At 37.4% G+C, this 18,702-nt stretch overlaps 1 protein-coding gene across 1 annotated transcript; it reads right to left on the bottom strand.

The window, feature by feature from the left end:
* Positions 1-2,268: 2,268 nt before the first annotated feature.
* Positions 2,269-18,493, bottom strand: LOC755760 (rab11 family-interacting protein 1). Its single transcript, XM_030993009.1, has 9 exons — positions 18,321-18,493; positions 13,148-13,289; positions 11,863-11,994; positions 11,183-11,346; positions 10,452-10,570; positions 9,581-9,838; positions 7,941-8,241; positions 6,347-6,525; positions 2,269-4,553 (listed from the first exon to the last, which is right to left on the bottom strand). Exons 1-9 carry the CDS (start codon positions 18,367-18,369, stop codon positions 4,401-4,403), a joined length of 1,497 nt encoding a protein of 498 aa, XP_030848869.1. The 5' UTR covers positions 18,370-18,493; the 3' UTR covers positions 2,269-4,400.
* Between the last annotated feature and the right edge of the window lie 209 nt (positions 18,494-18,702).

Genomic DNA, 18,702 nt, shown 5'->3' with positions numbered 1-18,702 from the left:
CCGCCTTTCGAATGGAAACCGAGCCTCAGATCCCAGCCTGGCGCAAGCCGGCTAGGCTAATAAGTGAAAAATAATTGCCCCAGCCAGGCTTCGGCCGTAATTGCAGCCTCGATGCGCCAATACGTGAGGCGGCAGCCTGCTGGTATCGATATTTTTGACGCCTCGCCTTAACATGTTGGCTACTGAATTCTCTAATCCCTAATTGGATTCATACAGGAAATACCCAGTTCAAGTAGGTAACAGATTAAAATTTACATTTTTTTTCCTTTTTAGCAGAACTTCTTCCACAATTCAGTACACTATTTGCTTAGTATAAATGTTTCTATCAAACGTGAGTAGTAACAATTGAAACACAAGTACTTTCTGGTACATCCCTAAAATCAGGGATATAACAGTCAAACCACACTAAACACGTGTGTTTTGTACATTTTTTGTCTAGAATAGGTGTATTTAGGTTTATCTTGCAAGTATGCAGAGACACAATCTCCTTTCTTCTGTTCTAAGGCACATGTTTTTATCAACAACAAAGAAAGATCCACATGCATGATTCTTTGTTGTACCCATCGTTGATAGGAACAATTGGTTTCTAAAACAAAATAGCATCTAAAAGCACACACAGCCTATATAACATTATATAATGTAACATTTTTGACAGCTCATAGAGGCATTACATGAAAATAAAAGAGAAATAAGTGTCAGCAACATGAAAATAAAAGAGAAATAAGTGTCAGCAACATGAAAATATTTAATTGAAAAAGCAATAAATAAAGAGCATACCTTGTGAATATAGGATACTAAAAGGCTCAATGGTGAACAATACTGGGGTAGCTTAGCGAAGTATAGTGGCACAAAAAGTCGTGTCCAGAATGCAAAATGCATAATTGTTCAAAATGTTAATGTTATCACACAGACGTACAACCACATCACTATGATATGGAGCTGGTAAATGCATGTGTGATCTCGAGGAGGCTTATCGTTAACTAAACTTTCATTAAGATATGTCAACAAAGAACTTTCAATTAACAATCATCATTAATAATTATGCACATTGCATTCCGGATGCTTCATTTGTGACACATACATTGTACAAGGTTACCTATTAATTCAAAAGTGGTATTTTGGCAGTATTTATTAGACCAATCTTGTTCTGCTTTTGATTTTTGTGTGATTTACTTATTTTATCAACCATAAACTAAAAAGTCTTTGATGACAATTGTTTGTGGTCACATTCAGCTACCCCAACCTTACATATACCCAATACCCCAATATATAGCTTTTGTCAGGTGAATTTCACAGAGAAAAACTCTGAAAATATCCTGATTTTTCCAGAAACATCTATTGCAAATTATCAGTGTAATGGCACCGATATATTCTTGAATTTTCTAAATCTTCTGAAGGATGGAGACTGTTTGTTGCAAGCTTTTTATCCTCAACTCTTTAAAGAGTTAAATCATTTGAAGCATCACCACATAATATTTACATTACATGTATTGACTGAAGAATAACATAATAAATAACAAGGAAATAAGAGTGAGCTATATGTTAACTATGCAATTAAACTAGTTTGTCAGCAGAAAATAGTACTGTTTTAGAAGTAAAGATACATCTGTTATGAATCTGATGAATACGAATTTGAAATATCTACTGTTCAATTGGCTTGTACCACAAGCTAGTACTTTGTAACTCAACTACGTGTTCTTGAATGAAGAAATGAAAATATACAGATCTTATATGTCATCTACCTTAAAAGTATCCCCCCCCCCCCAAAAAAAAGGGGGAAGAAGACAGCACTTCCCCCATAAAACAAATCTCTCAAAAAGCAATAGAACTTTGGGAGGTGTTCAGGAGCTAGTACTTTGCAACTCAACTATGTGTATTTGAATGAATAACTCTCAAGCTGCCCCCATGCAATGCACCCAGTGCCACAGTGCTAATCCCTATTGTGCCAGCCACTAATCCCCTGTGTGCCAAATAATTTAGGGTTGGTTCAAGTGTGTGTAGTTTAGATTGTTACTTTGTTTGATCCACTATAACATCTCATCTGTACATTGTATTAAAAAGAATTGTATTTTAAAGTTGTAGAGAATTTAACCCTCTTTCTGTTGATACCAATAGCATTTCAAGAATCTGTAATTTTGGTAAAGTAAATAAGCAATATCAGTGAGTTGTCAAACCAATCCGTTGTCTCATTTCCCGCACACAATCTGAGGGGCCATGATCAAAACTGACAAATTTGATGATAAAATATCACAATTTTTTTCAGGAAAATCCCATGTAACGGTATATGCGAAGCACGCAAAATCAAAACAACAATAAACCCCCTCCACAAATACAGTAAGCATTCATGCGTGCACGCAATGCGCATCGCACAATAGGCATAAACAATTAGCGTCTGTACTTATGCACGAAAATGTGTACGTGGCACGCGAGCAATTGAGAGTTTATGTGTGCATGGCAAGTCAACAGGAACCCGATTATGTGAGCGTGGCACGCCAGCGCATGTACAGAACAGTGTTCTTGGCACGATAAGAGATAACTGAGAAGATACAGAACTCACATGTCATCGATCTCAAAGATATCCCCCATCTCAAAGATATCCCCCAAATCATCAAGAGATTCCCAACCACATGAAAAAAAATCTCTTAAACAGAAATAGAACTTCAGGAATTTGTTGTGGTTGTGTCTCTATTGTTTTTGGTACAGTTCATGACCAAGAAAATAAAGTGATTATTGAATGTATTAAAAGTACATGTAGATGTTAGAACTTGGTAAAACACACAGACCGTAAACCTGACTCCGGACAACTGAAACCTAATTCAACCAAAGATCTAAATTTTACAAAAATAAGTTCTGAAAAATTGATGGAGGAAACGTTAAATCACCCGATCTTGTACGACCACCTCTGGATATTAGAATGAACTTGAGGTATTCCACATCCTGAGCTATTTATTTTGATCGTCTACTCACATGCAGCTTATATGTGAATGTGTGTGCAATTAGGTTTTGACAGACATATATCAGTCAGATATGACTATTTACGTCTAGGGATCGACCTTCAATGTCACCATCCAAAAACTGTGACTCAGTCTCGAACCAGGGTCTGCCTGAGCCAGTTTGCAGGTTAAGACAGAGAGCTGACCAAGTGAACGTACCGCTAGACCAACTCACATCTCCCTTGAAGCAAAAGTGATGCATCAATCATCCTAGATGTTGCTGCAAGTCAGAATGACTTATGATGAACTCTATGACTTCTTTTAACAGCAAACTATTGACTGTAGCTCTCTTCACAGCTTCACGTACGAGGTATTCAACTTTTTTTTGTGTTGACAACTTCATGTAACAAAAGCAGTCATTACTCGCTCATTTTACTGGGCAGTTTCATCAGACATTGTGATACATGTACGCACTTCTGTCTGATTGGTGCCTTAGCAGTTCGAAACAAGTCAGACCTGTGCTACCACTGATGCCTGATGCATTATGGAGCTGTCTTCATACATAGTAGAATCCAGTTTGTTGGCCATTTTCATACACATACTAATACAAACGTATTGTATAGCTTTTGTAGAACGTGATGCCCTTTTAAACTTCTCCAAATACTCTCTTATCATAGGCAGTCCATCGTTAAGGATGATGACAAGATGAAACCCACAAGTGTTTTCTTACATGGCTCTGTTTTGCGATTCTGCTGGCACTGCGGAAGCCACACACATTTCAATCATGAGGTTTGTCAATACATTTAGGACAGCAGATTTCTGGCAGCTCTCCTCCTTTTGGCAGCTTGATAGCGCTCCGTTGCTGCCGTATTGGTTGTTGTAGCCACAGATCGCCTCCAATTACTCTCAAAACAACAACGCATTACCATGAAAATTCATGATCCGATTACACACAAATGTGCTAACCAACACCATACAAGTCATGAATATTCAAATCACCTTTTTCTAAAATGAAGTTACTATTCAGGGACCTGTATTAACATAAAATTCATGATGAATCATATCTACCGGTACCAAAAAGTTAATGCTTCAATCAAGCGCAACTTGACAATGAACAGTAAGCATACAATTAATTTTACATTACAGATAGATGGTACGATACAATGAATTATAGCAATACTGGAGATACAGTTCGATCTTACGACTGAATGTAAGATGACTTATATGACATCATAGCCATGAATTTTCAAGGGCACCTCTGTACTGTCGAGTCGTACAAACCTTGGTGAAGAGCTATAACTTGATGGGACAATTCATATCTAGAACGTCACAGGATCCAACCATGATGCAGAGTAGTAGCTTTACAATGTATGCGTCAAGCTCTTTAATCTGTTGAACGTTATCCAATAATAAGCTTCGATCCTATCTCTTTACCGTTGAGTCGTACAAACTGTGATGAAGAGAGTTCTATAACTTGATAGGACGATTCATATCTAGAAGATCGGGCGATTCCATCATCACGCGGAGTAGAAGCTTCTCAATGTAAGCCTCGAGCTCTTTAACCTGTTGAATGTTATCGGATAATATAGATTCCTGCTGCTGTACTAGTTGTACGAGTTGCTGTTGATAATGAACAGAAAGAAGATACAGATTTATTAGTTCATATTTTTTGTTGAACTGGTTTATTGATTAACCCTACGTTAACTGGGATGGGGGGTCAATTTGACCCCCCCCCCCCCTGTAGAAATTTTGTGACTACTTCAAAATCGCACCAGATATCAAATTTTCCTTTCATGACTTTTTTCTTTTGAGTCTTACGCATCTTTTAAAACAATTTTTTCGAAAATCAGACGTATAGTTACAAAGTCACGTGGCCTTTTGTCTTCGCATGTCAGCCCAATGGAAAGGTCATTTTTCCTAAAAAAGATAAAACATTGGTTATTTAGTCTTGTTTAAAGTTTAGGTGTTTGTTTTCGGGTCAAAATAGTTGAATTGTAGTTAAAAATGAAATAAAACAACAACAACAAAAAAACAAGAAAATACATAAGTTAAAAAACAATGAAATACATAAGAAATTATCAAAACAAGAGATAACGTAAGGAATAACCTGGCTCTTCCAATTTTTTTGTGTTGTATTATTATTCCAAATGGTCTAACAAATATATGTAGTGAAAAAGAATGCTTAAATATGAATAATGTATGATTTATGGAGAAAAATGTGAATTTTATGACCTTATTTGCATAAATTACCATAAATATGTAAATGAGTGAATTTTCAAAAAATTGAAATTACCATAGTATTTTATACACTTCACTTGACATGTATGCAAATTTTTTGCGGTGATCGACAGTGAAACGGTCGAGATCTTAGGGGGTCTGCAATAGCCCAGTTAAATAGGGTTAAAAAGCATTCATTCACAAAATGGCAGCCAAAGACTGAAACTACTTTAATTTACAAAATATTTTGAAAATACATCAAAATGCAATACATTCAAAATTGGTTTGATGAAATACAGTACGGTAATACATTTTGATGCATCCAAAACCTCACAGCAGACGAGAATACTGATGTGCTACATGATTAACCTTTTCCAATCGCTGCCACACAGTTTAATATTGAGCGTAAGTCTATGGCTCATCGTATATTCATCAAACTTAAAGATAAGGTTGAGTTCTGGGGGGTGTTTCACAAAGATTTTAAGTCAAACTTAACTCTAAGTTGGACTTAAATATTATGGAGAACCATTTGCAGCCTTACAATGAAATATATCAAAAGCAAAAATTCAAGTATTTTAGACTTTTCACAAATTCCACATCAAGAACATGACATCTCCCATGATAATAGAAACTATGAATGATTTGAATCAACATTTAATGCATTTTAGAATAACTTTTACAAGATATTTTCAAGGATGCTAATGGCTTTCCATAATTGTTAAGTCCAACTTAGAGATGAGTTCTACTTAGGATCTTTGTGAAACACCCCCCTGGTCATGCTATTGCATTGTGAAAGAAACGGTGTGAAATCAATCAGAAAAGGTTGATCATCTAGCATATAAATATTGGTGTGTACTGCAAGGTTCTGGATCATCAAAATGATAAGAAATTTGGTCCAGTCTTGGTAAAGTTACAAGCACTATAAACAGAAAGATGTATAAGGGACTACACAAACATGTGGCATAAAAATCGGTCCCAATTTGTATGATGTTACATGCGTTATTTAGAATATTAAAACATTTGAAGAGCCATGCTTTTCAGGAAACATTCTTGCTCTGATGTTCTTCCAAACTTGCATAATAACAATGATAACGCTCACAAATTATTGTTCACCTCTTCCCAGAACTCAACCCACTCTTGAAGATCAATCATTAGTCTTCATACACTGCCCTGGATATGTAAAAGCTGGAACTGACCTGTTTTGAGAGTGTATCGTACTTGCTAGTCGAGCTGTGCTTCCTATGTTTCTCCTTGCTCTCTTGAGTCATCTTCCGAAGGTCAGGGGTCGTGCCACCATTGTTGACTTGACTCAACTCTTCCACAGTGAAACAAGCACTCGACGCTTTCTTGTGTCGGTTCTCTCTTCTGACATTCTCTGTATTAAAAGATAAACACAAAATACATTAAAACCTCTACAATAAGACCACTCAGGAGAAACATGACAAGTGGCCTTTATAGGCAGGTGGTCATTACATCTTTGCTAAAGGTTTCAATGAGGTGTCGTGGATGAGTGAATACGTCGCCGGACTGTCGATCACAAGGTCCACGGTTCGAGTCCTTTGGCAAGATATTGATCTACATTTGCCACTCTCCACCCAGGTGTTAAATGGGTACCAGTACAAAGAAATTCCTTAAAATGCTGTGAGCGTCAAAATCGACAGCCTAGCATAGCCGGGTAATGTTGGAGCGCCTTGAGGACCTTGCAAGGTTGATACCTTATATAAGAATCCAATATTATTATTATTATTTCATATTCAAGGGAAACCAAAAATGTGGTCTTAATGTACAGGTGGTCGCTAAAGCAGGTATGACTGACACAGTCTAACCGTGTACTAAGGCCACCCAGGGGAAACAGAAAAACTAGCCACCGTAGACAGGTGGCCTTCCTAGACAGGTTCTACAACACACATTTCCTTCCCAAGGGAGACAAATTATACGGCCACTTTAGACAGGTAGCCCTTATAGAGAGTTGGCCACTGAGACATGTTTGACTGTAGATGAATAGCATAGCATTGTTACTCTACAAGATTCTCCTGTAAATATGTAATAGTGCATGTATACATCATCATTGTATAGCATCAGTTTTTCCAATGCAGTAGGGATGGACGATTCATTTTCCTTAATCATTTGACAAAGCACCATAACATTTCCCAGGCTTTAGCCAAGCTCCCAGTAAAAAATTGAGCATTCAAGAAATTTCTTTCCACAGGGTACCACGTTCAAAAATGTAATAATGTTAATATGTGATGAAAGTATCGGTCTGAAAATAGTGGGTTATTTGGCAAACTCGAGCTGATGAAGACAGTAAATGTAAGATAATAACTTTTCCATATGGAGTGATTGGTGAAGAAAATGCAGAGCATTACAATGGGCCTGTTGGTCAAAAAACTGAATGGTGTCAAATTCCCCATGAGAGCCCACTACTATGCATCTTTAAAGCATTTTTGTACTAGTTTGACCAGGAGGGATTAGACCTCTCTGCAAGGACTGACAGGTGGCTATCTCATCAACTCAGCTCTCAATTAACATAAGAAAAAGAGGATCATGGGGGACCAACGGGCACCAACTAGACATTGTTTTCTATATAGAGGGTGCAAGTAGCTACAAGAATCACAGTGGGGCTGGGTGGGGTTTCACAAAACTTGTCATCAGTGACAAATGACAGTTTTTGTTATAAGCTAGTGAAATCCTTGCTTCTGATTGGTTATCAGCAGATTCGTCACTGATTTTTGTACTTTGTCATTGAAAAAAGGCTTTGTGAAACAGCGCCCTGATGGCTACACTACATACTTCCTCTTGGCAGTGTGGCAAGACTGGAGATATCTCCTTGCTCTCTCTCCTTCTTATCCTTCAGCAGACTCTCCTCAGACACGGCTCGGTGGAGGGCCGTCGGAGGGGCGAGCAGCGAACCCCCTAAACTAGACACGCCCAGATGAATACCGGGGTTGCGGAACCCATCTGTTTCGTCCGGAGCTGAATTGCCATGGTCATAATGATGCCCATGTTCGTGGATTGGTGTAGGAGGCAGGGAGGAGGACATGTAGCGTAGGTCTGGTGTGCTTTTACCTATCTTGTCGAGATGCTCTTTGCTCTGAGGAAATAAAATGAAAATTTAAAACATTTATATAGATTTAACTGGCCATGACAGAGATACATATTCACCGAGTCTAAGTTCCCTGATGCTAGCTGGATGGGACCGATCCATATCAGGCTAACTATTGGGTGCAATTCGTTTACACAAAGCCAATGGCAAAACCCAGAAGAGTGAAAGTATCAGGGATTATATACATGTACCTCACTTAAGAAATCCAGCCATCTGATTGGTCAAAATTTTAGCCATTCCTGTAAAGAAACGGAAAATGCCAAAACCAAAATAATCCAAGAGTAAATCCTGGCAAAATTCCAGTTACCGGCAAAATAATAAAATCTTGCTGCGATACCCATTGGTTTACGTGTTAAAATGTTCTTTGAGCGAGCGCCGACACCATACAGTGTTTTTTGTCTGCGATTCTAAATAAAAATTTCAGTCATTTTTCATCAGTGATAAACAGACAGCTTCTCAGATTTGCTGTGATGTTTTAACCAATCTTTACTCGATAAAAGGATAAGGTAAGAATTCTTGGTAGATTTTTGTTTGAATTTGGCATATGAAAGGGAAAAATCAACTGATTTAATACTCAAAAACTGGCTGTTTCTATACTGGCTCTCGGTAAATTTGCCTCGAGCGTATAAAAACAGCCAGTCCTCTAGTAGCAGTCAATATCTCTATAATATTGCCTGCTAGTTTGCAGACCAGGCACAATATGCATTTTTATTTGTGTGTAGATAATAATAATAATTGATGAAAAATATGCTAGCTTTCAGCAAATTTGAATGTGTCTGAAGACATATATTGTGCAAATTGAATTTTCTAGTGAAGTAGATAGGTAAGAGTTTGTAAAGAGCCATCTACAGAGTGAGAGGACAAAATAAATTCAAGCATTTAAAGCTTATCTGCCATAGTTTACAGGAGGGATTAGACCGCCCTGCACGGTCACTGGACAGGTGGTTATCTCATCAACTCAGCTCTCAGTAAACATAAGAAAAAGAGGATCATGGGGGACCAATGGTCACCAATTAGGCATTGTTTGTTATATAGAGGGCGCAAGTAGCTACAAGTAGTGCAGTGGGCCTTTAAGTATATTTAGAGGGGAGACAACAACACATTTATAAAACACTGTTGGACAACATGTAAAAACTGAAAATAGAAATGGAAAGAGTGCAGTTAAATAGAACAGAGACTGAGAAAAGGTAGATGACATAATAATGAAAGCCCCGTCACAGATGAAAAATCAATTATTTCACTCTTCTTGCTCTTGGCAAACAGAATATTGAAAATAGAAGGAACAGAAAAAAAGACAGACAGGCAGCACAAAAGATAATTCACTCACCAATGCTTTTGAGATGTTACCCAATGCTGTTTTAACATTCCTCCCGATTCCCCCCTTGCCCCTTGCTGAGCCGGTCAATCCTCCTGGCCGAAATCTGTTAGAGGGAGGGGGCTTCTGAATGGGCGGGGTAGGGGGCTGTGATCGGAGATCCCTTGCCTGGTCGACGACGTCGGGTGTCGAGTATCGATGATGGTGCGTGGTACGGAAGTCATCACTCATAGAAGAAGCGACAGATTGAGAGTCATCCGAATAGAAGGCCTATGTGTGGGACAAAGCAGAAAGCACGATGTTATATACCACATAGCACGAATCTTGCATCGTGATTGGGCTAAATGAGGTCACATGACGAATACGAGATTGCATATCTTGGTGGTAATAGTGATAGTCAAAACTATTGCATATGTGATAGTCTGTTTTCAGTGATGCCAACAAGACTTACATGCTAGGAGCTGATGGGTTTTCATTTTGCAAAACATTGTTGTTAGATATGCGTAGGCAATTAAAACATAGGTAAAGGCGAAGAGTTCATGTGCGACATTGCTTAAGCAGACGACTAGTGCAATGAAACAGCTCACTACTGTATAGTTTGCAAGTAGCATGGTGTATCATGTACTATCTTCCCACGCTGAAGGCAAAATGACCTTGGTGATAATATTATTACCCATTTCCGGAGTTGATTACCTCCAAGAAAACCTTTTATACCCCAGTATAGATTTATCATGCACTGGAAACAGACGTGTAAAATAATCTTGAAGCCTTTGGTACACCGTTTATCTATCCCATAATAAATAATGTACAATCTGGGACAGGGAGATTATAATAGATGCTAGATGCTACCTGTCCCTATGAGAGTTTTGAATGTGGTGCTTACCGGGTCATTGAACTGAAGCTCTCGGTTGATATCATTGAAGTATTCATCATTCGCAGAATCTTTTCTCGAATCTTTCCTCCTTACATCTGGAGATGAGCCAGACTGTTTTCTTCTCCATGCTAGCCACGAAGATAAAATAAAGCAGAATCACAAGTTAGCTGAACATATATTTTCTAATGTCTGAATAAATCACCTATGATTTCTCATATTTAATAGGAATGCCACCCTAAAATTAGATTTTTTTTTTTTTTTTACTAATAGCAGAGAAGTGAAAGAATCAAATTTGTGAAAGATTGAACAATATCCGATCAAAGATAGGAAAGTTATGAATTTATTAAGTTGTCATCAGAGAAAACAAAAAGTGGCAACGCTGATGTATCTTGGGAGTGGAACTCCCAAGGTAAGTAACATTTTGTTGTAATGTTTGTCCTACCTAGCAACAATTTCTGCGGTTAAGGCCGCCATTTTAATTTGCGCATAAACATTGCATCTTCAATGTTTTGAGATGTGCATGTATTGTTGCGACACTGCCTGCGTTGTGCACTCACAACATATACCTTGTTTACTCGTAAATTAAATGTCTGCGCATGCCCACTGTTGTAACCATAAAAGGGTGTATTGGCATATTGACTATTAAAAGACATTTATTTGTAACAGGTGAATGAAATCATTTGTAATGAGACAGTCTTATGCATCAAATATCATTTCATTTTAAACCAAGTTATACTAACCTGGTGAGGGCAGCAAATTAAGCAAGGCTGGCTTCTTCTCTTGAGCTTTGGCCTGTAGCTGAGCCACATCTTCCCTGTAAATGATCTGAACTGTGACCTCCAGTTGACCTCTATCTCCAAGCTTCTTGGCCTCTTTGCCTTTCTTGGGCTGTAACTTGTACCATCTAGATATAAAGTAATGCAGTAAATGATTATAATCCGTTCTTGTATAAAATAACACATTATGAGATTAAACCTGACTGATATGAAATCACGTGTATGCTTGTATAATGTAAGTACATGTAAGCAACCAGGGAACCAACAACATTAGGTCCTCTCTGAGGGACTTGGTAATGAGGATTAATGTCTTACAAAAAGGCACTAGCACATCAAATTGTTCTTTCAAATGAGCCATAGTGCCTTCCTAATGGTAAATAAAGAGAACTTACCTGCCTACTTTGGCAAGACATTTGCCATTCTCTACCCATGTGAAATGAACGCGGCAGGTAAAAATTCCTTGAATGCTTTAGTCAGCTAAGCTACAGCCATGCAGGGTAATAATGTGATACTTGGTACTAAGTGCAATAGAGTATACTAATATAGTAGCTGCAATGTATACCTTGTAAATAGATATATTATTATTATTATTAAATAAAGGTGTCACAAAAATTTTATTAGCTACACTTCGAAGATCAACTTACTTTTTGATGCTCTTTCCATATGAAGCTGCTACACCACTCAGAGATACCTCTACTCTCCCTAAAAAGCGTTCTCGTAAAAAGTCTGAATGGCAGACTATGAGTTCTAGAGTCCCTCCCTGGTCTGCTATCACACTGCAAGAAAAAAAAAGAAAAAAACATTGAATTATTAAAATTTAACAACCGAAAATGGTTGAAAAATACCGTACATGTCCTGCGTGAGAGTCACTGAAATCTATATCTATCTATATTGGTATTTACATTGGACATACAAGCTTTGTTTTGTATAAAGTATTCCATAAATATTCTGCTATCCTTACATTTAAGCCGTGAAAAGTGGAAAAATGGACAGAATAGAATAGTGGAATGGAAGTGTAATTCATGAAAGATTTGAACATGCCTTAAATATATAAATTTAATCTCATATACTCCTCCTTTAAAAAAAAATCAAAAACATTATTAAATGTATTTTTCAAATCTTAGAATTTAAATTGTCAGATGATTTAAAAAATGGAATATACTTTTTTTATATTAAAGATAATACTGGACAGTTTCAAGCTACATGTAGGTAAATTGTACAGTCTGGTGACGTATCCTCTAGACCACAACTCCTCGACTATACTCTACTTTGGAAAGGTGTTGTGGTCTAGCTTGACTATGGATCAAAGGGTTCACGGTTTGAGTCCCGCCGCGGCACCAATATCCTTTGGCAAGACATCAATCTAAATTTGCCACTCTCCACCCACCAGGTGGGAAAGAGTTCCTTGAATGCTGTGAGCACTGATATCGGTAGCCCAGCAGAGCTAGGGTAATATTGGAGCACCTTGAGCACCATGTGTGGTGGATATGTGACTTAAATCCCCACTGCAGTACTTATAGGTACTTGCGCCCTCTATATAGCAAACAATGCCTAATCAGTGCCTGTTGGTTCCCCATGATCCTCTTTTAATTGTGTTATTTGAGAACTGATTTGATGAGATAACCACCTGTCAGTGACCTTGCAGGGAGGTATAATCCCCTAGGCAAAACTAGTGCAGATGGGCTTTAAAGGGAGGCTTTACTACTTCAACAAGAAGGGATTAGACCACCCAGTGAGCCATCGAGCTCACTGTGACAGGTGGCTATCTCATTAACTCAGCTCTCATTTAACATAGGAAAAAGAGGATCATGGGGGACCAACAGGCACCGATTTGGAAAGTTTTCTATATAGAGGGAGCAAGCAGCTACAAGTAGGACAGTGTGCCTTTAAGATGCAAAATAGATAAATGATATATTAGAATTTACTTACAATTCACACTCTTCATTCCAGATAGGTCTCTGTGTCTTCTCTAAGACGGAGGTAGCAAATTTATTCTTGTTTAGAGTGAACGTCACAAAGGCGTTGTTGGAGTCATCCTTTCCCTTGTATAGAAGATCCCTGGCTTGGTGGGCTACATGCAAAAAGGACACAAGTGTTAATTCGTAAAAATGAGAGATTCACATTGACAAACCCAGGGTTGTATTCTGAAAACAATACCGGTATTTATTTCATGTAAGGGAAAATGTAGTTAACTGTCATGACAAACTCAAATTGCACAGAATTAACATTTAATGTTGAGGTTCAGTGATTTTTTAAAGATTTCAAGTCTACATAATTTTTATAATTCTCTTGTGGTCAACATTTTGCCATTTGCGCTACCTGAATTAAACACTAATGGGCTCTTTGTTTGTTTTGTTTTTTTCCTTTCTTTAAGATTTGTTTGCTATCAAGGTTGGATTTTGGTTGGCTATGTACAATGTACATGTATGTTAGTAAAATGGCATTTGATATTAATAATGTATAGTGTACAAGGCCCAGTGCCACTCCATTATATATCTAACACTTTATTTATCGAAGATGCTGGTCGACAGAATATTGATTTTCATTTACAATATCTTACATCCTGTATTTTGATATGGTTGTGAAGAACATCGTGATATCAATATGTTTCAATAAATATGGTCATGGTTTTTTTTTTATCTGTAAACTTCCTTAAATACATATAAGTTACGTTTATTGGATTTGTATTGTTTTGGTTCTCTTGTTTAAAAATAAGTTTGCCTTGTTTTGCAATGTACATGTACATGTATTACTAAGTATTGTAGATAGGAAAAACATAAATGATCTTGTTTCCCATCAGCTACCAGACTGGTTTTAACTTATTAATTGTTTTTGTTTGTTTTTATCAATAAGCATAATTGTCTTCATGTACACGTACTGTACATTTTTATCTACAGCTGTACACTTTGTCCTTTGTTACAGTGTGGACACTACCCTTCCCCCAACACCCTACATGTACAGTGTTTCTCTATCTAGTCTCTACACCCCCCCCCCCCCCCCCCTCTCTCTTCCCCCTCTCTCTCTCTCTCTCTCTCTCTTTCTCATTTCTCTACCATGACAATGTCAATTGGAATTCACACTTAACACACTTTAATTATGAGACTTTGTAAACATGTCAATTCTGAGTGAGCAAACATACTGTATGTTAATGTGTCTCAGCACTCGGCAGTTGAACTGCCTCTGCATGATCTTGAGCAATATTTACATTTTGGGCATGTACAGGATTATATCATTCAGAAGGAATGTTTAACCAACCAACTTAACAGGAAACCTCACCACAAAAAATAACTTTAACATCTATTATGAGAGATTTATTGTACTCTTGCCCATTTATCTATAAGGTGCCCTACTAGTATGAGGATGGGGGGGGGGGGGGTTATAAAGCAATAATAATGTACACTGTACAGGGACTCGGCACAACATGGGCATCACTATTTTCTTGATAACCTAACATACTAAATGCGAAGGGGTTTACCACGTAAATGCATGTATTCAAAATGTATGGATGCTTCCTCCCCAGGTGTGTTTCATTCACCTGTTATTGTACTACTTGCCATTTATAATAAAAATTCTTCTGAGATGAAGGTTTTTGAAGAAAAAAAGAAATATATTTTTTAACTGCTACAGTGTATATTTTGAAAAGTTTGAATGTTGCTACATGTATACAGTAGTCAGTCTAACCATGCGCTTTGAATATTACTTTTACAAAGAGATATTGCAATTTAAATACATTATCAGTGAATAGCAAAACATCTTTTTTACCGGTAGGTACAGTGTACCTGTAGACAATTTAACACACATGCACATGTACATTGTACATACGGATGTGCACGGCCAGAACCCAAGTCCGAAGTGAGTTCCTTGCGAGCCGGGAAAAGTTTTGTTTAGTTTTTCTTAATTTGTACACTGTACATTATACCTACGGTATATTATTAATATTCTTAGATGACTGGCACACTTTAACTTCCTCTTTTCTAATGCAAGTATCATTAGGAAGGGATAAATTGTAAGTGCATGTGATATACCGGTACATGTACATGTACATGTATACAATTAACAACTAAATTACTTGTAATCATTGTAAATTTGATGTACGGTACATGTACATGTATTTTGTTTTAGTAGGTCAATAATAAAGTAGGACTGGTTGAATACTTTTTCAAGTCATGTAAAGCTTTAATATATGTCACATTCTCAAGAAACATTAATTGGGACACCTCCCTGATTGGGACAAACCAATGTTTGTCATACTTAAGGAATTCAAAATTGGGATAAGGGTAAAAATAGTTAAGTTAATTCACAGAGAGAGAGAGAGAGAGAGAAAAGAACAATCAGCCACTATGTAAATCAACAATGATCAACCCATATTCCCCAAAATATTCATGCTGACAAATTGTCATCGCAATGGCACCACAACAATGAATGAGTCAGTGCTAATTGCACACAAACACAAGGTTCATTCAGTGATGAACCCGCTACTACACTACACCCCTGTTTGATACTATAGTCTTTAAGTCAGACCCTTGTCAAACTTGGGCGGTTATTGTTGTGGCTAGAGCCTACATTTAGACCTGCATGTGCACCACATCATGTACATGTAAAGGTAAAGCTATTGATGACTCACTCCAGAGTCAATAAAATGCAATTTATTTTTGTATTCATGGATGTATTGTTTTTTAGGAGTACATGTACGTACTGTGCATGTACATGTACATGTTTTGCCTACTGTAAGCATTTGCTCTCACAGATCTTCCTTCTCCAAATCTATTTTAAAACTGGCTGATGTTGCATGTGCGTGCCGTGCATCTGCAAGATAGACCTTCTGGTCCCATATTTCTAAATTAAAAATAAATTGTGTTATGCTATGGTCACATTACCCAAAAGTAGTCTGCTCGGCGGCCGAGCGGCGACTTTTTAACCAATTCTGCCCGGCGGCTGCCCGGCCATCGAGAGGCGGCCGCCCAGGCACTGCTCGTTTTTTGGGCATCGCTCGGTCGCCGCTGAAGTTTTAGCGCGGAGTTAAAATTTGGGCGGCGCCTGCTCACTTTTCACTCGCCGTCCAAAATATGCTCGGTGCCTGGGCGGTCGCCGCCAGGGCACCGACCTAATCGCTGGGCGATGCCTAATTCCAGCAGCGACCGAGCAGGCTACTGATCGGTCGGTCGCTGCTCTGATTTGTGACCATAGCTTTAGCACTACCAAGAAGAGTCCCCCTAAGGCCTCTAGATAGAAACAGGTGTACATTGTATGTACATGTACCAACAAATCATGATGCATAGAAAGGTTTCATTCAGTAGACTAGACTCATCAAATGGAGACAGACAAAGGTTATTGAGATATTATTTCATTACATGGCATTTATCACCTGGCAAACTCAATCCATTACACACTCCATCAATATGTCACAGAAACAATAACTATCCCAGCCATTGCAATAGTTTGCAGGCATTTAAACTATTGCCAGTCGTTCTGCTCTATGTGCTTCATGCAGTGTCTGCACTAGTTACCGGTAGTTGCTTTAACAAAGGAATTTTACTAGTCTTCCAATATGGCATTTTTTGTATTGTAATCATATGTAATGCATGTACGTGCCTCAGTACAAATTATTTCATTTCATTCATAAATGTTATGAATAATAAAGTATATCAATAGTCAGGATATACATTGTATTTATTAGTTGTTGCTACAATGTACGCAGAACAAACATTATGGCTTGCTTTTTAATACCTAACAACACGTAATGTACAATGCAGATAATGCAATTTGTATACTGACTATTCTAACAGGTGAATTATATTAAAGGTAAAGACCAGTAATGGTCATGCGATTGCATTGTGAAAGAAACGTTGTGGAATCGATCAGAAAAGGTTGATCATCTAGCATCTAGCATCTGCAAGGTTCTGGAATCATCAAAATGATAAGAAATTTGGCCCATTCTTCGTAAAGTTACAAGCACTATACACAGAAAGATGTATATGGGACTACCCTATCTCTCTCACCAGACCATGAGAGAAATAAATTTACCAAATATATGAATTAGTAGGCGGTTTCCCGGCAAATTTTTTATCATCATGTATTAGTCAAAACATATTCTTTCACATGATTGGTAATGAGAGCTTCCATTTCATTTTTTGAAATTGGGGCGTTGCCAATACTGGTCTTTACCTTTAATCATTCCTATTGAGGCACTTTACAAAGATGTACAAAAAATGGCTCATTCCTTTATTCATCCAATTGATTTTTAGTTCTATTGCAGTATTACAATTTTGTTCAACTGAATTTTATCTTGTTATCATTAATCAAAAAATTACAAAAAATGCAACAACAACAAAAAGATGTAAAGAAATTAATAATGTCTACATGTACAAGAAATTGAAGAAAACATGATTTTTGGTGATTAAATGTGCATGTTAGACTCGTTCAGATACAGTGTACACTGTACATGTATATGACAGGGACAAAGGTGCTGTTTTTGTTAACGATAACATTTAAAGATACACTTGAGTTCTGGTAAAAAAAGAAAATGAATTCTCACAGAATCAAACAAAACTTACACTGAATGTTCAAGATATTACAAATAAATGTCATTTGCCAAACAATTTTGGTAGAAAATGTATATTGCCTGAGTAATGAGCATAAAGATAAGGAAATCAAGGTACACTACATGTACAAGTACATGTATGTAGCCCTGACACCATTTGTGAAGTCCCATATGCATCTTTCTGTGTACAGTGCTGGTTACTTTACCAAGACTGGGCCAAATTTATTATGATTCTGATGACTCCAGAACCTTGCAGTACACACAAATACTACAAGCTACATGATCAACTTTTTTTGATCCATTCCACACCTTTTCTTTCACAATGCAATTGCATGACTAGAACTCAACTTTATCTTGAAAGCATAAACGCTTCACATTTCAGTATCTTTTTTTCTTTTAGCAAAGAGCTTACGTTTTAGCATTACACAAAGGACTCTTGTTGTGTTCAGTTGCAATTCTTATACACGTAAGAAAAAAACAGTGGCAGCTATGTTTGCGGTATTTCACCACATCATATATATCTGAACAACCCTTTAATGATACATGTGCAGTCAAACTTACCTACAACTCTGCATACATTTCCCGGCAATGAAAGGGAAGAAAGTGACATTTTGAAGCTCTATGTTCTGGAATTCTCACGCTGAACACACAGTGAATGAAATGGCATGTGACATCATTGTGAAGACCAGGCAGAAGCAGCACCGTATATTAGCACCTCAGGTCAATGGCTGTCTGTAAGGTCAAGGAGAAAAGGATTGAATAAAAACAAACTCTGAAAACAAAAAATATCATTCTAAACAAAAAACAGAGTTACATTACAGAGAAGTCAGTCAACTAAGAACACAATCATCAATGACAATGTTTTGAGGGTTTTGTTTTTAAATAAAGATTAAAGAAGATACGCTATCTAACGGTACATGAAAAGCATGTAGTGTACATGTAT

This window comes from Strongylocentrotus purpuratus, unplaced genomic scaffold, assembly GCF_000002235.5.
Source record: "Strongylocentrotus purpuratus isolate Spur 01 unplaced genomic scaffold, Spur_5.0 spur5_scaffold_20, whole genome shotgun sequence".
NCBI classification, from domain to species: Eukaryota; Metazoa; Echinodermata; class Echinoidea; order Camarodonta; family Strongylocentrotidae; genus Strongylocentrotus; species Strongylocentrotus purpuratus.
Note: the sequence above shows the minus strand (reverse complement) of the source record. Positions and strands in the feature narration are given on the sequence as shown.